This window comes from Guillardia theta, assembly GCF_000315625.1.
Source record: "Guillardia theta CCMP2712 unplaced genomic scaffold GUITHscaffold_28, whole genome shotgun sequence".
NCBI classification, from domain to species: Eukaryota; class Cryptophyceae; order Pyrenomonadales; family Geminigeraceae; genus Guillardia; species Guillardia theta.
The window spans coordinates 28,245-48,299 of record NW_005434646.1 but is presented as its reverse complement, the minus strand read 5'-3'; the positions used below and the strand labels follow the sequence as shown (position 1 = coordinate 48,299).

Here is a 20,055-nt window from a genome sequence, read left to right as displayed (position 1 = left end):
GTTGTTACTGCAGGGATTGTGTTGCTTTCAGTGGACTCGGTTCGATCGCGAGCAGAGTGCTGTTTGTCAGCGCTCTTGTCTTCGGATACGGGGAGGAAATGATGGCGGAGATGAGATGAACGCTTCTGTTCAAGAGGAAGCCCCACACATGTTGAATGTCTGGGACGTAGCCATTGACGCCGCAGATAAGAATGGCAAAAAATTAAGAGACCAATTCACAAAAGCCGTTATGCAGGGGAGCTCCAACATTCTTGAGCTCGAGATTCTGACAAAGCAGGACGAAGGGACCGAGGGAGTGCAATCAAAAATCGAGGGAGAACAACAAGAGAGGAAAAATGAAGAGATCGGAGATGTACAACAAGATATCAAAGTTGTACAAGGAAAGATCGAAGGTGTACAAGGAAAGATCGAAGGTGTACAAGGAAAGATCGAAGGTGTACAAGGAAAAATCGAAGGTGTACAACAAGAGATCACAGATGTGTTGAGAAGGATGCACGATCAAAATGACCCAACGCTGAAGGAGCAGCTTGTAGAGGACAAGAAGCAGCTTGTAGCGTACCAGCAGCAGCTTGTAGAGGACAAGAAGCAGCTTGTAGAGGACAAGAAGCAGCTTGTAGCGTACCAGCAGCAGCTTGTAGCGTACCACCAGCAGCTTATGGACAGGGTGAAGCTGCTTTTAGACAAGGATAAGCAGGTTGAGGGGCTTATTCCACGTCCTGTGCAACTTAGAGACAGTATGTCAAGACCTGAAGGTGAAACAGAATTGAATGTGGCTATCATGGGTACTAACAGGACTTATGCTAGTTGGCATGCTAAGTTTCTTGAAAGAGCTCTGGACTACCGCATGCCTAGGAAAGGTTTTATGGGCTAATGAATACGTCAGCTTCTCCGCATGCTTAGGAGGCCATGAGACACTTGGAAACAAGCTCTTCATACGAGAGTGCTACTTCGAGATGAGACGGAAAATTGCAGAGGATTTCAAATTGGACCCAGAGACGCTAGAGGGCATGGACACCACTCAAGGATGCCATCAAGTGATCCTCACAGGTACTCCAGGGATCGGGAAGTCCTGCTTCGCATACTTCTTACTTCTTCAGCTCCTCCGGCCTGGTGAGGAAGTAGTGTATCAGATAGGGAGTGAATATTGGTACTTTGATGGAGAAGCATGGAACCTCTTCATGGATGGATCCGTAGCGCAACGCTTTCTTCAAACGTTTAGGCGCTGGTATATCTGTGATCTGTACAACAACCAGGGGAGCTATTCAATGTCACGAACCGCAAAAACAATCATAATCTCTTCACCGAAGTATGGGATGTTCAAGGACATTTTGAATACTGGATCGGCGAAGAGATATTTCTTGCCGTTGTGGTCAGACGATGAGATGTCACTCTTCATCATGATGCAATCGGGGCGTATTGACTCCGATGAAGTGATGAAGATCGTAGAGGATTGGGGTAATGTGCCGAGAAATATCGTCGTGAAACCTTTAGAGACACTTGAGCAGGCTATTGCAGGAATAGAATCAGTGTCATCACTCAAGAGGAAGATGGATGCAGCAGTGAATGACGACCTTGGAATGCCATCGAAACTGATTCACCTTTCCCCCAGCACTGACTACAGATCCTTTACCGCTCGAATATGCTCGAAGAAGGCCGAGACGATGATATTTGAGGCCCTTGTGAAAAGGGATTGGGATCATGTTGTCGACTTTGCTTTTTCGAGTCCTAATTCTGGCTATGAGTCAAAAAAGCTACACCTGCTGCTGAGCAGGTGTAGCAAAAGCTACACCTGCTGCTGCCCCGCTGGCAGCCGCTGCCAGCGGGGTTCTCTACATGTTCCATATAACACGAGAGGGGAAATATCCTATCAAAGTGGACTCATTGCTCAGCATCTTGAAAGCTCTGCGAGCCAAGAACAAGTTTGAGAGGGTAAACTTTGTGTTCGTTGTACCTTCAGGGCGTGAGGAAATGCCCTGCTGGGGACGAGATCAAGGCTTGACATCTCAGGGAGTGGAGGCAAACCAGGAGCAGGAGAGTCAAATGAGGGGAGTCACTCAGCATATCATGATGCTTTCGAAGGAGGATGCGATGCGGAGGCCAAAGGGATGGATGAGTTTCGCTCCGCAACATACGTAGTCAATCGTAAGAGCAGCGCCAAGGGAGTAGTTGGAACCTGGGAGGACGCGACAGAAGAAGAGAAGTTTTTGCACGTAGACAGTCGCCTTGCAAGATTGTGCTTCAAAAACTTCAGAATCGTCAGAATTCCTGTTTTGCGCATGTAGGCGATCGTTTCGAAATATACAAAGTTGCCAGTGCCCAGCAATCTTTGCGTATTGAGATGAGGACATTCGTCACGACGTGGCGCCTTCCTCAGTGAAATGACTAGACGCTATCCAATAGACTCTTCCACAGACAAACCGTGCTGGCAATACGCAGAAGGAAGTTTGTTTTGCAATGATGGTGTGAGTTGCTGCTGTGACCTGCTTTCAACTCACGTCACTGATTACTCTATGAGCAGGATGTTCAGTTCAACATTTACATGCGGCGAGATAATATCCGACCTCTTGAACATCTGGTGGATCCACACCATTTCAAACCTCGTACCTCAGTTGCCACTGCTTCAAAGCCCCGCCGTTTCTCTTCGATTTGCATCGATAACAATTCTTTGTCGCCCCATACTTGTCAATGCCCAGAACCTTGTAGTATTCCATGTGCTAATACAGGTTCACTTCGGTACAGGCTGCCTCAAGAGCGAAGTAAGGCAATGGCACCCTCAGACTGTCGTGTATTCGTTTTTCAAAGATAGGAGCCGCCTACGGCGAATAGGGCGCCCACCTCGTGAGCCTTGGAGGATTTGGACAACTCAAGCACCTCGCGTCATTCCTCTGGGTGCTGATATTGACCCACTTGGAGACGCCAGATCATGGAAAGCTTCCCTGAAGCAAACCGGAGCAAACAAGAAGTGGACGAGAATAAAGCCTACAAACCCGCCTCAATAAAAGTGACTAGGAAACGGAGGAGGCAGCGAAAACCGCTACTCCAACCACGCAAGCGACAGCATGCACGACAAGCAGGGGAACAAGGATCAGGACAAAGAGAGTAGCGCTAGCATACACCGCCTCCTCTTTCAAGAAACCGTTTCAGTCTGTGACCGTTGTATCGCTGAACTTGGTCTCACCTAGTAGAGGGTGAGACCACCCCTACCCTATTATTGAAATTCAGAGCCACCCGTACCCATTCCGTCAAATACCCTACCTACCTCCGGTTTACTCTTGTGCGTGTCAAACCATCCACTTGAAAGGTAGCTAGAGGCGCAGTAGTGAGAAAACTGAGAAAGCGACAGACAGACATGAGTTGTCTTCTCTTGCTGAGGCAAAGAGAGGGAGGTTGGAGATCGAATACCAGAACGGAAGGAACCAGAAACAGTTGAAATATTTCCATTACGTTTTCTTCGTGCAGTTTATTTTCACCGGGAAGTATAGAATCACATTCAGAATAGATTGAAAATGCTATGAGTTGATCAAGACCAGAAATACGAAGGTGCATGCTAACTGATTCACCTGTAGGTGTAAATTTTGGGTGTACAAGGAACTGTTGAAGTGAAGTTTCCATGGAGAAGGACAATACCTATCAAGCCTATATTGCTCGATTTAAACGTTAGATTGAAAAAGTGACATTCAGGCCAGAAAAGTTTATTCAATATGGGTATCCTTCAAACATCAAAAAGATCCAACAGCATTGTGCGCGGGAACAGACAATACAATCTCGGAGAGTTGGAGTCGAGCTTGCCAAGGCTGCTGTCACCGCATCTACCTTGGTGCTAATTCTTTTGATCGCCTACTACAACATCATCTTTGTTCGCCTGGCAGAAGCTAAGCTGTTTTATTTTCATACGAGAAGAGGATCCTTTGATCCGTACCAATTTGTCCTGGTCAAGAGGAAGCACATCAGAAAGATACAAATCATTCGCTTCATGATTGAGCTCATCATTTGTTTGCCACATTGTTTGCCGGGATTTACAGTAAATCTGAAAGATTAACCATGCCTTGAGGTCTGTGAGATCATGGCAGATGAGGATCGATGTTGAAATGCTCGGAAGAGTTGCGGTGTATAGATTCGAGTCATTGATTGTCATCTGGATGTTCTTCAGGTACAACGATTTGTTTTGCATTGAGGTAACACAAGGTAGATTCTCACAAACCTTTGCAGGCTCTATCTAGCGTATCTACTTGTTAGACGATGGCTCTTTATGCACTATTTTGAAGAAGCAGCGTTTAACCTAGGAGACGAGGCAACGCTTCAGATGGTGAAGAGCTAATTCATTCTTTTTCCCATGAGAAATGTGCATTGTTGTAGATCTTCAATCCTGCGAACAAGATAGGAGGAAAACTTGCTCTCAAGGTTGCCTTGAAGAGACACCCACTGCGCTTCATCGGAGGAATGGCGCTCGTTTCGATAGTCGTAATGGCTTACTGCACTCGAGTGGCAGAAGGATGTGCCAATCGAATACATTGTGAGATATTTTGCTGTCTGATTTTTTTCCTGATACATTGCAATGCAGCAAACTATTTTTGGAATCAGGTGAATTTGATGATATTGGTTTCCCTTGTAGACACTCATATTTTTGCTGCTTATCATGAAGTTGTGGATGGTGATGGTGAGCTGAATTGATCCGTGCTACGAAATGGACTAAAAATTGGGTTTATAGGTGACCATGTCAACTACTGGATATGGTGACATGTACCCAGTAAGTGAAGGACTGGAGAACCATTCTTTGATTGGAGTACCCTTTCTTTACAACCTCAACAGGTCACCCATGCTGGACGGTTCGTGAGTATCTTTGCGATGTTGGCGGGATTTCTCTTCACTGCCATTTTCACAGCTTCGGCCACTAGGTGTATGACAGAAGAATCTTGCAACAAGTGTTTGATTTGATTTGTAGAGCGTTTGATCTCAATGACAACGAAGCGGAGCTGATGAGAATCATGAGCATCGAGTCCATGCGCTGTCGTCTTGTGGTCGCTAGTGCGAGGTTGATTGGATTGAAACACAGCAGGGCATAACTATAGTACAGAAGGATTCAAGTCTTTGTGCGTATCAAGAGCAAGAGACTGATGGGTGAGGCTGGTGAGATTTGTTCCTCTTGTTTTTGTTGGGGAGTGACTTGTCATCAGCAACAAGACAACTTGCTGAATCGAGAAAGAATATGAAAAATGTGATCACATTCTCATTGTGTTGATTTTCCTTACTGCATGTCAGGCTTTCACGCAATTTCGACGTTTCAAGGGTGACCAGGCCTATTTGTTTTGACATCCTTATGCTTAACCATGTCCAGCGGAACATCCTCATCTCTTCACTGGTGAGAAAGGAAGCACAAAACTCCCAGGTATTATTGCTTGTACAATTAAATTTCTGACATCAATTTCTCTTTGTTCAGATATCACGAAACTGCCGTCAATGAAGAAAGATTCAAGTACTGAGAAACACACATCCGAACCAGAATGCTCTGAAAAAGCCAAGTCAAAATTTGACAAAGCTGATCTTGCAGTATGAACAGTTCGTGCTTTTCACTCCTGCCACTGAAATTCCTCTTTCCTCAGGAAATTCGTAAGATTGTTCAACAAGAAGTCGAAAAGTTGATCAGTAGAAATGATACAGTGGTACATCAAAACGGTACAATCTTTACCACGTTTGGTCGTGCGATGACATGTAATCTTCCAGATCAAGGAAACGTCGAACAACTTGAAACAAACCTTAACATCGATGTGAAATTCCAAAAATGGGAACGACGTTTCACCGAGCTCGAGGCTCAAGTTGGAAACCTTTGCCATCATGTTGAAAACTTGCTGGAATCGTTGACAGCAGTGCAGAGCAATTGTTGCTCATGCCAACCCAGTAGAAATGACAAGTACAACAAGTTTCAGGACAAAAAGGATAAGATTGTCGTCAAAGATAAGATTCATAAGGACGCAAGGACTGTGAGCGAGCAGAATTGCAGGAGATCCATCGACTTAGACAGATCTTATGCCGATCAATCAAACTCGTCACGAGGGGCTCGTAGCAGCTCCAAGGAGATCGAATGGTCGAACTACATGCTTGAAAGGCAACTCAAGGATCAGCGGAGGAGTCAAGATTCCGCAGACATCGGGAAAAGAATGGGAATGGATCTCACCTTCCCCCAACGCCAGCCTTGTCGAGGTTCCAAGAAGTCAACCTCGGACTCACTCTGGGGGAATGACACCTCAGATGCTAACGTCAAGCTCAAGCATGGGCCTAGCATGTCTAGGACAGTCTCTGAATCCAAGGCAACGGGAAAGGACAAGGCGTTTGTCGCCGAGGATGCAGGGCCTGTCAGGAGGCGATCATCTGTTTCGAGCAGAGAGGTACGCTTGGCCCTGGTCTCGCGTGCTACTGACACAGCCCAGGGGTCCTTCAAGTTCCTTCACGAACCTCAAGACATAGGTTTGCGTCTAGACAATCCACAGGTTTCGATCGCTTTCACAGTTGCGGCATCAGACCCGCTAAAGAAACAACAGGACAGAGGTGGTTTGGTCAAGTCCAAGTGTCAAATGGTGAGAGGCTTCAGGAGGAGAGCATAAATGATAAAACTCAGGTGAGTAGGAAGAGCATTGAAACTCTGCAGATTGGGAGCATCATCTCACAAGAAGTGCAGGTCGAATATGTAGTCAGGTTAAGGTGTTCTGACTTGAACTCAGGGGCTCGACACAGTCTCTTTCCCAAAGAGCTTGGCCCAGCAAATTCGTTGACATGAAATTAGGGTTGAACGAGCGACAGAACTTGAGAGGCTCCATTGCTTGCGTACAATAGATTGAGTGGACTTTATTGCGTCTGAACTTCGTCTCCTCTTATTACTGCTGACGGTAGTCACAATAGTTGTGGCTGCGTCCTCCATCACAGTTGTTGACAAAGCCAGTGGGGGGGAAGTAGACGGTCTGTGTGAAAGAGTTACGCAAATTTAGGTAAGAAACGAGAAACGCACGCCGTAGAAGTCATGTCCAGAGCTCTGTCCGTCAAAGTCACCTGCGCCATATGCAATGTAGCCAGAGCCAGAGTCTTCAGAGAGCATGGTTTGAGTAAGCAGGGCGAACATCTGACAAGATAAGACTAAGCATATTGTACATCAGAAAGTCGGCTTCACCACCCCCTTTTCCGTAATTGCCTGCACTGCATTGATCTTCCAAGTTTACGCCTCGCTCCTCTCTCTCATACACCATATTCAATGTTTCTTGTAAATTTTGTTCCCTTCCTCCTCCCACCACAGAACTTTTTAACCGCCCACCCTGCTCCTGCAGTCTACGTCAACTAGCTTCTTCTTGCTCTTCCCCGTACCTCCCCTTAATCACGCATCATCGTTGCATCGCATCATCTTGATGCCCGTGCATCATGGCATTGGCTGTACCACGAAAGCGATCTATTTTGGGAGATGTAGGTCCGGCTCTGCTTATCAAACCAGGTGACTGTAACATCTCTGTACTCAAAGTTAAGTTAAAAATCAGTACGAGGACAAACATCATTTATTTCTACTAGATGTTTTTAGAGCAATTAGCGAAAAAAAAGGCTTGGTACAAATGTTTAGTCAACGCTCCAACGGCAATCTATTTCGGGCAGCACCAAGTTGGTGCACCATAAGGGCCGTTTCACGCCGAGCCCCAAAGGTCTACAGTAGTCTTAAATTTATTTGAAATATACATGTTTATAAAACCGAAATTGTCATGCATTGTCATGGTTCTGCCGCCTACCAAGGCCCTTCGATCCATTGTGTCCCACCTCAAAGGTGGACGATTTTCCAATTGAGATATCAGAAATTTCAGGGTATGTATTGATGTGCCCTTCCCGCCATCGGAAGGCAATAGGTCGGTCCGACGGGTACGAACGTGGTATCACCTGGTAGCATGCAGACAACAGGAAGGGGTGTTCAGGCATGCGCGCAGTGTTGCCAAACGCTTGATCCTGCTTGCATATTAGTAGTACATGTGTGCAAGCACAGGCTGTGTTCGCAATGCTGGTTCCAACTGGGATCTGATGATGAGGAGAACGAAGTTCTCCTTCGTAACTTTTGTGTTGGTCGCCGCCTTGACATCCAACGCCAACATCGGTTCTGCCAGTGGATCCAATCCCCTTTCAACACCACCTGTACCACGTCCCAATAGACACGGTATGCCACTTTGGAGGCTGCATGAATCAACTCGCAAGTTCATGATCAACATGCATCGTTCGCAGAATGCTTTCCAGCTAGATTCTGGAGAGACCTCAAAGAAGCTGGCACTTGAGGCTATCGCCAAACAATTCTATGATGAATGTTGGACAGCACCAATTCGCTTTCGGGATGATACGAATTTGTCTCAGACCATCAAGGTTGATCCAAATTTCCATCCAAAGCAAGTGGACCCGCATATGTAATTACTTTGGAACCCGCTTAGAACCGTTGCGAGTTTTGGGGGGTCTGGAAGGGCGTTCCCTCTGCATCGCAGACAACCTGTGCCATATCGACCCAGGACACGGCTGTCAGCAGTACAGATACGGAACCTTCGTAGGCAACACAAAGCCTTGAAGATAATTCTCAACGTCTTGCGATTCTTAGGTATGCAAGCACTCATTGTACTCGATGCTCCTCTGGAACTCATCTCGATGAAAGTGAGGTTAGATGGACACCTCATGTTGCTACTCGATCGAGTCATGGAATCCAGGATTGTTGACGCTGAAACACCTCTCAGTCAAGCGAGTGGGTCGTCTACTGACCCCCCTAGGCTTGAAGCTATCTCTGATGGTGATTGCAAGCGCCTGTTCCGATTCAACAAAGTGTCCAGGTGATAACACCTCATTGTCCACCTCAGGGTCGTTGGTACCATCTGGCTGTTTGTCCTTGTTCTTCTTGGCTACTACAGTCTGCAAAGCACGATGCACCAACTCAATTGGTTGCTTGGTTTGCTCCCGCACACGTTCTTTCATATGACGATGGGTTTCAATTTTAGTAACAACCTCTTGCCAAGTATGCTCCCACTCGCCATACACTTCATTGGCGTTGCCAGATGCGTTCCCAACACCCCCAGGAGAAGGTTTTTGAGTCGTCTTGAAGTCCTCGACATATTCGACGAATTTGTTCCGCGCAGTGCTGAAGTGCATATTCTCGAACCAAGGGTTGGCAGCAGCGAGTTCCTTGAGCAACAGTGTGGTGGCCACATCCGATGCAGACTCAACATACAGACTGTTGTTTCACAGCAGGATTCCGATGATCACCGCAGGCCGATCGGGTCCCTTGGAAGATGGGCCAACGGGAGAAGGTTGCTGGGATTTCGAATACTCAAAACGACCAAATAGCGAATTAGAGCATCGTCTGAATGTTGCTCCATTCAACCAATCGGATTAAACGTTCTTTTCTTATCAAACAAAAAAAAGTTGTTCTAGTCAACATCTGTGACAGTCAAGCGACTCAAATCTTCTGACTCGCCTTTCTCGTCCTCAGAGATGGCAAACATCATCTACAAAAAAAGAATCAAAAAAAATCAAATCGAAATCATGGAAAGTTAGTTTCACCTCTTCCATTTTTCTTTCCTCAGTTTCAATTCTGGCACCAGCACAAGTTAGTGTTTGCGAAGACTCATCTCGTTCTCTCACGGATCTTCTTCAGCAGGTCCACCATACTGCGTTTCAACACCGTCCTCTGGCTGGATGTCGCTCAAACCCGTGCGATCATGCAGCATGACCGTGAAAGGCTTTTCAACGTCAAGAAGCACGTTAAGCTCTTGGATTGTCGCGCCAATTTTATTGCGATGGTCCTCAGAGAGTTGTGATCCCAGCGTGGACAAGTGCATACTGAGGTTGTAAATTGCAGAAGCAAGGTGATTGTAGATGGAGTCAATCTTTCGCTTGGCGTCGGCTCCAATCTCAAACTCCATCTCAGGGATTTCAAGGACTGCACTTGGAGCTTTGTGACAGATGCGCCAAAGGTCTTGCCTGTTATTGATCTTAAAAGTCTTGATGAACATTTTCCGATCAAGCAAAGCTTGAAATGGTTTCATGCGAAATACTAGCTTTCCTTCTGCAAAAGACCCATCATCCTGAATTTTGGTTTCTAAGTGGGGCATCGATTCCAAAAACGTTCCCCACTGGCATTTCAGGGCGTCCTGCAAGTGCGTGTCAAGACACTGGTTAGGTCAATAATAGCTTCCGCACCTCAAGCTCACCCTGGTCTTCGTAACCCAAGTTGCTGCAGATGATATTTGCTGCTGCGTCTGCCGTCATCCAAGACTCTCCTGCGCTCTGTCGAACTTGTTTGCAAACTTGCTCGAGTTCGTCTATGATCCGATCTGTTTCTTGGTGACCAAGATTGAATTTGAATCCTGGAAGGCTGCCCTGAGTCTGTGGTGCAGGGTCCGAAGGGAGGTTTTCTGCAGGCATCCGGAGAATAATCCTGCTTTGCAAAACCAATCACTATAGTATCAAAGAACATAATCACTGCGTCGTGTGGAAATATCAGAGTGCACTTTATCCATTTTCTCACTATCGTAAAGTCTTGTGTCAACACGTTTTCTTCTGCTACCTCGTCTCCTACTTCATTCCCTCCCCGTTTTGCAGTTCTGTTCTGAGATGCTATCTCGCTTCACGTGCCATGACATGGAAGTTCTCGTATTACTACCACCCCACCCTTCGTCGCCAGCAAAACATGACAGTACCCCCTAGGTATTGGTTTATTGAGAAGTTTTCATTATTTGAATTTATTTGAAATATTTGTTTTCAAGTTTGGAAATTTGACGCAAAAAGTTTACCAAACAAACCAGTTCAGGACCCCACCCACCCTCCCTCCCTACCCTCAAACACTTACACACCCGCCTCAGAGGTCCAAGACTCAATAAAACACTACTGAGGCGAGTTCGCTACGCCAATTAGAGGTCAATTCTGAATTCCATAACTTTACCCGGCGCAATGCCGGGGCAACCGCCGGCGCCGGCAAAGTGTTTTGAATAATTCTAAACGATCCACCCCAACCCGGGTATGGTACCAAAAACATCCCCCCCCCCCCCCCAGGGATCGAAAAAAAGTGTTGTGAGATGATGCGAGGGAGGGTGGGTAGTGTACGGTGGGTAGCTGCGGGATAACGGCTAGTGAAAAGTATATGGTGAAGTTATTTGAAATTTCTTTTTTATTTTTAAAAATCATTGAAGTCCTATGTTGCCAATATCCCTGAAGTTGAACCATCCTGCGAAAGAAAGCGGCCTTCTCTCTCTCTCTGGCACTGTGTTCGTTGATCATATCCCTCTCTCTGGCTCTCTCTCTGGCTCTCTCTCTGGCTCTCTGTTCGTTGATCCTAGCTTCCTCCTCTCTGGCTATATCTCTGGCTGTCTGTTCGTTGATCATGGCTTCCCACAATCTGGCCAAATCTCTGACTATCCGTTCATTGTTGAAAAAGCCCTTTGGACAGATTGCGCAAAGCAAAGGATCAGTCAAGTCCCTTTACTCAAAGTTACAATCAGGAGAGTCGAGAAGGCTTGACCAATGTAGAATGCCGCACACCCAGTGTCAAACAACCGAGCATGTGTCCGGGCAATGCAAGCCCTTTGGACAGATTGCGCAAAGCAAAGGATCTCTTCTGTAGTAGCCTTGTATGCAGCTGCAATTAAACAAATTTGCCGATCCTGCGGGTGAGGAGGAGTATTCTGGGCAGGCGGTTTCAAGGCCAGAAGCGCAGTAGCTATTGGAATCACAAGGCAAGCATTTATCAAACGAGGATCCGGGAAGTTTAGAGATCGTGCCGTCAGGGCATTTTGTGCAATAAGCGCTTCCTGTAATGGTTCCTGTCTTTTGTGTATAGTATGCTTCCCAGCCTGCAGCGCACCGTTGGCAAGACGACGAAGATGCAAAATATGCAAAGTATGTTGAGCAGTTGCAATCGGTAGTGAAATTCCCGGTGAGGGGATGGCTACTGGGCAGCCTGGAACAGTTGACGCACACGGACGAGCATTTGGTGCATGAAACGGAACCGGGTGCGGCGAAGGAATCGGATGGGCAGTCGGTGCAAGTGTTTTCGACCGCGCTGACAGGGGTGCCGTATGTCGTCACTGGGCATGATACACATCCCTTGTCTGAGACTTGATCTGAATTAGCGACATTGATAGAGTGGTAGCCCAGTGGGCACAAGTCGCACGTGCCGTTGTTTTCATTGTAGCCATACCCAGCTAGGCAATTGCATCCTCCAGTGCTTTGATTGTTTTGGCAGTTACCGCATATAGCCTGGCACGACTGCTGAACACACGGCCCACCGGCATAGTTGGTTAGTGTCAGAGCTCTTTTGCTGATATGACCCTCGAAGCACTTGCAGCCATCTGTGCCGTTTCTTCTGGTAGAGTTTGCAGGACAAATGTCCAGACACCTTCCAAAGTCTTGATTCGTGAAGTTTGTGTTATTGATCCCGACGTACCCCACGTCGCATGTGCAATTCTTATATACCGTCAGGAAAGCCACACCCCGCAATAGCAGTGCGATCAGGGGAAGAACGACAAAGGGGCTCAGCGCGAGGAGTGGGAGGGCCACCACCGAGGTGGAGGCGATGCAAACAACCTCGATCTCCAGTTGCGCCTTGGCTTGCTCGAACGACTCGTGTTTTTTCCCCCGCTGCAGCTGCAGAGCCACCACCGCCACAAGGGCAAGGTAGGTGGGAAGGCGGAGCAGCGCAGCCTAGACGAGCCCTTCTGTCCTAGATCCCCAATCGGTGTTCCAGAGGTAGCCACCGAGGATGAAAAGAGCGACAGCGACCCCAATCTTGATATTGAGGTGGAGTGCAAGGGACACCCCGTGCAACCGCCTTCAATAGATAACTCGTTGATTTCAAACAGATTGTTGTTGTCTCCACCCACGTATGACCAAAACCACACGTATCTCCCCCTGTGTAGTGCACGGTGTCAGCATGAAAAGAAGTGTGGGTATGTATACTCACGTCAAGGGTTGTTTGCAGTATTGTTTTTTGTAGCAATAGTCACACCCGCAGCATTCCCCAGGCCAGTAGTTGCACTCGTCAGCTGAAGTGAAGGTAGTGGACGTGTTCGTCACGTACACGAACATGTCCCGGCAATAGTTTGTTGCATACGACGACCAAACCGTGATTGCATTCACTTCCTTTGGTTGAGTTAGATCGATCCGTACCCAGCGTACATAGCTTCCACAAGTCAGACCCCCCGGGATTGTGCATTCAAACGATTGGGTAGCAGGTGGATATGCGGCGCCTGGGCACAAGGTCGTTCTGGAACTGCTGGGACAGCCATCGATGAACCCCCACGGTCCTATTTTCCATGGACCGTTGTAGTGATTGAGAAATCCGATGCCTGCATGGGAGTGAGCGCAAATTCAAGTGCGGGTGAATCAAGGTCAGACCAGGAGTGTCTTCGAGCGTGAGCATGAAACCATTGGAAGAGTACGTGTTGTCCATACATAAAGAGGGTACAAAACCATACTGACACAGGGATGCATGGATGCATAACATAAAGAAAAATGTTTTAATGTTGGCGTGCCTATGCATGCATACCATTTGGACCATAATACAGCGCTGACCATGTTTCCACCCTTCTTCCCTTCCCTTCAGATTTGAGATTTTAATGCTCTTTGCCATGGCATCGAAAATGGCATCGCTGTGTATTTCAAGGCGCCTCGCATCCCCACAACTGGAGGGCTATAAAGCTCTACTAGATATGACTGAATAGAACTTCCTAGCGCTGATTGTGTCGCACTTTGAATTTTTGGGACTGTGTGGCCTTAGCGACAGAGAGCGACGACATCTTCACGAACCCCCCCGTGGCCGCTGCGATCCCGGTTGCCGCCACGCAGCCAGCTATGGTATGTACCCCCATCAGGAGGTGAATGTTTCTCTTGATGACCAAAATAGTCAACGACTACAAGGGATCATTCATGATGATACAAAGGTCTTTGCAGGAATTTGTACAGTTCAAAAAGTTTGGAAAGGGTTTAGGGTTTAGGGTTTAGGGTTTAGGGTTTAGGGTTTAGGGTTTAGGGTTTAGGGTTTAGGAGGCCGCCCCTTCCCGAGGCAGGCCGCCCCTTCCCGAGGCAGGCCGCCCCTTCCCGAGGCAAGGCCGCCCCTTCCCGAGGCAGGCCGCCCCTTCCCGAGGCATGCAGGCCGCCCCTTCCCGAGGCATGCAGGCCGCCCCTTCCTGAGGCATGCACATCCGCGGCGCGTAGGGGGAGCACAAGGGGACCGGAGGAAGCTGCGAGCAAGAGGTTTGTATCGTTCAAAAAGCTTTCTAAGCATGGTACTACAGTATGATGAGAGCGTTCGCAACCTGCTGTATCGGAGATCATGCCAATACACGCAGGGTGAGCGCTCTGGAGGCCACGTCGAGGAGGCCGCCGACCTCGTCGAGAAGGTGAAGAGCTTCACCAAGCGTTATCCGAATAGTCGGACAGCTTATGCTTGCAGAGCTGAGGGGGGATGCACTCCCGACGCTATCGCTGAAGCCATCCGCTCGACATGTCGGCAGGCGAGACGCGACCTGTTTGAAGACTCTCTGAGCGAATGGAGCTCAGAGTCGAGAGCATGGTTTATTCAACAGATGGAGGAGGCCAAGAAGCAGAATGTCGAGACATACATCGGCACCGAAGGCACCGAGGGGACGTCCTTCATCTCCATGACTCTCCTAGGGATTTCCTCGATGTTTGTTCGACAAGAAGAAAAGTTGAAAACGAAGCTTATGGAGCTGGATCTCATGGTAGACTCAGTCGATGGAGTCGACAAGGCCATCATGTGGAAAGCACCTTACAGACCTGAGATAGCACGAGCAGACGACATCTCAGTCACCGTCTCCTTCCTTCGGAATGAAGCAGCCATGGAGCTATGGGAAGGCAGGAGAGAATACACCATAGACGGCAGATCGTTTCGAGCCACAGAGGTCAGCATTGCACACGACCGGTCCTTCAAGCTTCGAGCCAAGCGAGGACCTTGGGGCAAGGGAGGGAGCCTTGCCGAGCTATCGCAGCTCCTAGCTCTCGGAGGAATGTCGACGGCCGAGATCGCTCAGATTTATCGATTTCAGCTGCTCTCGCAATCTCTTGCAGCCGCAGAGGTACAACCGCTTGCCGGCATGCTCGTCCAGGGTCCTGGGCAGAGAGGTCGCAAGGGGCCGAGCCCGAAGACGTATGTCGCTAGCAAAAAGAGCTGGAGTGGGTGCTGAGCTCGCCTTCGACGGCAAGTTGCGAGCAGACCTTGGCTTCGTTCAGAGAGAGCGAGGCGATGGAGGGGGTGCATCTCACTCTCATCAGCGACGACGCCAAGCTCAGAGAGACGTTTGCAGTCGAGCTCACAGCCGACACCTTCGTGCCGAGGGGAAAGATTGCCAAGCAGAGGAAGCTACTTCGCGAGAGAGATCATGCGGGGCGCAGCAGCTTTAGAGTACAGATCAAGTCGAGGTCAAGCATGAGCACAGGCCGCTTCTCGAGGAAGGAGATGGAAGCGCTGTGCGGAGGAGGTAACACATCGATCACGAGAGTCAAGCGAGCCATGTTGGAGTTAGCAAGAAGAACGAACCTCAAGCTGGTCAGCGTCGAGGTCGAGGAGGATCGTGACACGCTCAGCTGGGATGGGAGCCTGATAGCTCTCTCCCTGGCGACCAAGGCAGAGGCTCGACGCCTGATGGACGACATGCCCTTCTACTTGGAAGGGATCCTGGAAGTCAAGCTGGAAGCGGTGGGTTTTAAGCTCAGCTCTCAGCATGAGGAGGAGAGGAGCCCGAGCAGCGAGGAGCAAGTCCAAGAGCCCCAAGGGCAGCAGCAAGGCGCTGGATGGCTGGAGCTCAGCGACATCGACAGGATCACCATGGAAGCAGCGTCGCCGTCAGGGCCAGTCGATCAACAGGTCTTGCTCGACCTCTCGACGATGCTCTTGGAGACATCAGAGGAGGAGCTGCTAGCTGGCAAGCCGATCTCCCTGGAGCTAGACAAGAGTGTTGGCAAGCTGCATGACACCTTCTGCTCGCCGGGCAACGTGGAGTTCATGACGCTCGGAGCTTGGGCAGCCACGCCGACGCTGGGATCGAAGCGAAACATGTTGAAAGAAAAGCTCAGAGCGTACCTCGGCGAGCAGCGCTGGACACGGGTGCAAGGGAATAAGGCAGCGAGGAGGGGCAGCGCCTTCTCTCCAAGGGCAGCAGCGACTGATGCGCTCGAGCAGGAGGCTGAGAGCGATGACATCGAGAGTCGATCTGTAAGCCTCTTGTTTCTTGCGATCAGTAAATTTGCTGAGCACCATGGGTTGAGCTGCACGGGCAAGGTCGACAAGCAAGACCGACTGCGGCTGATGATGAGGGAGGAAGTCGACATGGAAGCTGAGGAGGGCGAGGGCGTGGAGGAGGAGGCCGGTGCAGGCCTCTCGCGCGCTTGAAGCTCGAGTCAAGGCTTAGAGGTGGACAAGAGGCGGAGCGGAGCTGTGGGCCCCAAGGGGGGAAGGAGGAAGAAATAAATGAGGTGGACATGGGGCAAGCAACGAAGGTAAGGGCAGGTAAGCCGGAGGGGGAGGGGAGAGGGGGGGGGCGGGGGGGAGGAGGCCGGGCGGAGGCCGGCCGGGCTCTCGGGCCCGGTCCGGACAGAGGCCCGGGGGGAAGGGACGTGAGTCCCAGGGACCCATCCACAACCCACCTGCCACCTCATTCATCACCCACTCACTGGCCGAAGGCCGGCCGAGACCGCCAAGGTGTGTCGGAGCCGAGGAAGCAACACAAGCAAAGCACGGACGACCCAGGCCAAGGCCGGCGGAGGAAACTCCACTGGCTGAGGCCGGGGAAGATCACTGAAGTATATCAGAGGAGGGAGCAGAGCAGAAGCACGGCTGCCATAAGGGCCAGCCAAGTCGGGCCGAACTGCCAGGTCACGAGATCCCTGTTAGACTAGAATAGAGCAAGGTGATAACAAGCCATGCAACCTACCTAGCATTCTAATAAACTCAACTACTACTACTACTACTAGGGTTTAGGGTTTAGGGTTTAGAAGGATCCCTTAACCCGCAAAGGAGGGATCGAGAAGCAACCCCTCGACGAAAGAAAAGGGTGGTCGAGATGGACAAGCTATCGGGAAGACTAGGCGTGGAATGGGCAATAGCACTTGATGAGAAGATAAAAGCGGCACAAGCTCTACATCAAGATTGCGACATTCTCGAATTGATAACAACAGCCCTCCCCATCAAGGAAATTCCTCTACGAGGCTCCAGCGGGAAAAGACATGCATCCAAGATCCAGATGGATCTGAAACGCAAAATCAAGCAACTTCTCAAGGATTTAAGAAACGCTTCAGAAATTCCAGACTTTATTGATCGCGCACACAAGGAGTCGAGCTTACATGCAGAAATAAGAGAGAATATGACCAAATTCAAGGAGATCTGCGCAGCACAAGACCAAGAGATATTCCTGAAAGCATGCGAAGAACGAAGAAGACGCTTGGGCACGATAGGGAGTAAAGAGTTTCAAAATGCAATGGGCAAGAAGTCAGACTTTAAGCCCAAAGCCCCAATGCTGAGTCAACTGCCAGAGAAGTGCCACCCAAACACAATCGAACTTACGTCATGGAGCGATCTCCAGCCAGCGCTGCAACAGCCGGAGACAGCATATCTTCAAGAACTGAACCCGTTAATCGAGACATTCCTCCAGAGCAACTCCAAAGAAGCAAGCAAAACTTTTTGGAGTGCAAGACATCAAACCATGCTGCACGTCGAGGTTCTCGGGACGAGGAACCCGGCAACACTGACACAAAAGCTGTTCATAACTCTGGCGCCTGCACACGCAATCGTACCCATCATCCGAGGACTGATCACACAGCCAGGAGGGTGGCGCCTGGAAGGATACAAAAACATCGAGCAACTTCTCCCCATGAGATTGGCAAGAGATCTAGAAGATGAAACCCACACGGCAACCTTCTTTGCAGTCAACGGATGTACCATGAACGGAACCTGTGCAAGAGCTGAATGTCAAACAAAAGGACGACTGATTCCGCTGTATGACAAAAGCCAGAAAAACGGAGAAGCATCAATCCTCTTCTTCTGCAAAAACTGTCAATCACTGACTTCCGTCAAACCACCGGACTTCGAACCCCCAGAGCAAATCAATCAACACCCGACCAGGGAGGAACGATCAGGCAGGGTCATCGTCTACTCAACATCATCGAGGAGGCTCAGAGTAATCAACACAACCTCATCCTGCTGTACCTCGACTTTGCAAACTTCTTTAACAATGTGGCAGTCGAATCCATTGCAAAAATCATGGAAGTATATGGCTTTCACCAGTGTGATGTAGACGTCGCAATCAGTTGTAGCCAAGGGATAGCGCTGCAAATTCAGACAGAGAGGTTCGAAACAGCAGCCATCCCACTTCTCAGAGGATTACCCCAAGGCAGCCCCGCAAGTCCGCCAAAAACAAATCTTCTGCTCAGCATCTTGTCCAGACAACTTGATCAACAACAAGACGAGATTGCAACTCAACACCCTAATAATCTGTCATTTGCAGACGACCTTGTCCTGATAGCACATTCAGTGAGAGAGATGAAAACGCTTGTTCAAGTGGTAGAACGATTCTGTCGATGGAGTGGATTAGAACTGAACACGAAGAAATCTGAAATCACCAGCTTTGATTATCGGCTAAAGAGGGAGATCCCAGGAACACAGACCATTAAGTTCTTCGACAAGGAGTTTGTGAACCTACCACCGACAAAATGGTTCAAATATCTAGGGATCCGGATCAGCTTGTGGAGACCAGGAGGAAGAGGCAACAAGGCGCACACCTGCCCCTTCACGTGGGGAGAGAAAGAACACATCTTGGAGAAGACAAAAGAACTGACAAAGCTGATTGAATCATCTGCTTACTCTGCAGCCCAAAAATATTACCTGGTGAAGGTAGGCATCGTCAATATCTTTAGATACTCGGCGGTACTGGTGAGCTGGTCTTGGTCAGACTTACAAACCTTAGATACCCTCTGGACCAGAGCATTCAAAAGAGCTATGGGATTGAGCAAGAGTACAAGCAACGCTATCTTTCACCTACCTTGGGACAGAGGAGGCCTCCAACTCCCCCATCCAGCACCCATCTTGGGAAGGGCGGCGATTCGGTATCTAGAGAAAGAAACAAATAAGAAATGCAGGGTGGATGATGATATCAAAAGCAGTCTGATCCACAAACTAACATCATGGTGCAACCAATGGGGGTGTCAAACAATAAACCAGCTACAACGAGAAATCAGATCGGGCAGACTCAAAGAGAACGAAGAGATAAGAGGACCGGAAAGACTCGCAATCTGGATAGCGGAAAAAATGCAGACCACCATCAGTTGGGAAATGATTGAAAGCAAGATGAAACCGGGGACAATAGCCATCTTACACGACCTGGAGGACAAGATGCTCTCAGAAGAAAACTCCCTGCTGTCCGGAGAAAACTCCCTACCTACATCTCCTGCTCGGCAAGGCTGGGAGAGTTTTGCAAAGGCATGGAGACTACTGCCCCAAGTAGGCTTCCACTCCATGACAAGTGTCTTACCCGTCCCAGATACCGAGGGCATCTCCCTGCACCTGCCCATCCGACTCTGGCCATTCCCAAAGCAAAGGGAACAAGCAGAAGAAATCCTTGCACAATATCTCATCTGGGCAAAACTCGGACTTGAGCAGGCAGGAACAGGGAAGAGAAGAAGGCCAGCCAGGGAGGAGGGGAAGCCCCCAAACAAGAGAAGGAAAGGAAAAAGGGAGGCTAGCCCACATGAACTTCAGCCACACAAGAAACTAGCCAGACCGGACCAAGGGAGAGAGGAAACGAATACGAAGGCTTGCACCCGGGTAATTTTGAGGCGGTGGCTCCAACATGACCCCACCTGTTATGATGAAGGAGGGAATCAGCAAGAAAGATTCAGCCACACTTCAAGCAACATACCTTTCAAAGTTCAAGGAAACATAGCCATCTTTGAGCGATCTCAAATTGAAGAAAGCAAGACCGTGGATCCACCAATAGAATGGTTGGAAGCGTCGCTGGACTCGGCTCCCTTCGCATCTGCAACAAGGGAAGAGGA

At 49.1% G+C, this 20,055-nt stretch overlaps 7 protein-coding genes across 7 annotated transcripts; 4 read left to right on the top strand and 3 right to left on the bottom strand.

The window, feature by feature from the left end:
• Positions 1 to 148: 148 nt before the first annotated feature.
• Positions 149 to 871, top strand: GUITHDRAFT_107167 (hypothetical protein; the record flags this gene model as incomplete). The annotated part of the gene is made up of 1 exon (XM_005833733.1): positions 149 to 871. One exon carries the CDS (start codon positions 149 to 151, stop codon positions 869 to 871), a length of 723 nt encoding a protein of 240 aa, XP_005833790.1.
• A 31-nt stretch (positions 872 to 902) lies between these two features.
• GUITHDRAFT_46978 (hypothetical protein) lies at positions 903 to 1,091 on the top strand (the record flags this gene model as incomplete). Its single annotated transcript, XM_005833732.1, has 1 exon — positions 903 to 1,091. A coding segment is annotated over one exon (189 nt), but the record flags the coding sequence as incomplete, so codon positions are not given.
• A 2,979-nt stretch (positions 1,092 to 4,070) lies between these two features.
• GUITHDRAFT_137819 (hypothetical protein) lies at positions 4,071 to 6,828 on the top strand (the record flags this gene model as incomplete). The annotated part of the gene is made up of 13 exons (XM_005833731.1): positions 4,071 to 4,150; positions 4,210 to 4,306; positions 4,357 to 4,513; positions 4,562 to 4,581; positions 4,613 to 4,657; positions 4,709 to 4,747; positions 4,810 to 4,895; positions 4,943 to 5,032; positions 5,260 to 5,359; positions 5,601 to 5,673; positions 5,722 to 6,572; positions 6,644 to 6,690; positions 6,717 to 6,828. 13 exons carry the CDS (start codon positions 4,071 to 4,073, stop codon positions 6,826 to 6,828), a joined length of 1,797 nt encoding a protein of 598 aa, XP_005833788.1.
• GUITHDRAFT_152217 (hypothetical protein) lies at positions 6,827 to 7,113 on the bottom strand (the record flags this gene model as incomplete). The annotated part of the gene is made up of 2 exons (XM_005833730.1): positions 6,827 to 6,953; positions 7,001 to 7,113. Coding segments are annotated over 2 exons (197 nt in total), but the record flags the coding sequence as incomplete, so codon positions are not given.
• A 776-nt stretch (positions 7,114 to 7,889) lies between these two features.
• On the bottom strand, positions 7,890 to 10,419 carry GUITHDRAFT_162816 (hypothetical protein; the record flags this gene model as incomplete). The annotated part of the gene is made up of 7 exons (XM_005833729.1): positions 7,890 to 8,802; positions 8,839 to 8,907; positions 9,001 to 9,177; positions 9,432 to 9,500; positions 9,556 to 9,586; positions 9,637 to 10,145; positions 10,195 to 10,419. The coding sequence occupies 7 exons, from the start codon at positions 10,417 to 10,419 to the stop codon at positions 8,683 to 8,685; spliced, it is 1,200 nt and encodes a 399-aa protein (XP_005833786.1). The 3' UTR covers positions 7,890 to 8,682.
• A 1,119-nt stretch (positions 10,420 to 11,538) lies between these two features.
• Positions 11,539 to 13,077, bottom strand: GUITHDRAFT_137817 (hypothetical protein; the record flags this gene model as incomplete). Its single annotated transcript, XM_005833728.1, has 3 exons — positions 11,539 to 12,693; positions 12,747 to 12,900; positions 12,953 to 13,077. 3 exons carry the CDS (start codon positions 13,075 to 13,077, stop codon positions 11,539 to 11,541), a joined length of 1,434 nt encoding a protein of 477 aa, XP_005833785.1.
• Positions 13,078 to 14,273: 1,196 nt separating this feature from the next.
• On the top strand, positions 14,274 to 16,399 carry GUITHDRAFT_107162 (hypothetical protein; the record flags this gene model as incomplete). The annotated part of the gene is made up of 2 exons (XM_005833727.1): positions 14,274 to 15,187; positions 15,241 to 16,399. The coding sequence occupies 2 exons, from the start codon at positions 14,274 to 14,276 to the stop codon at positions 16,397 to 16,399; spliced, it is 2,073 nt and encodes a 690-aa protein (XP_005833784.1).
• Positions 16,400 to 20,055: the final 3,656 nt, after the last annotated feature.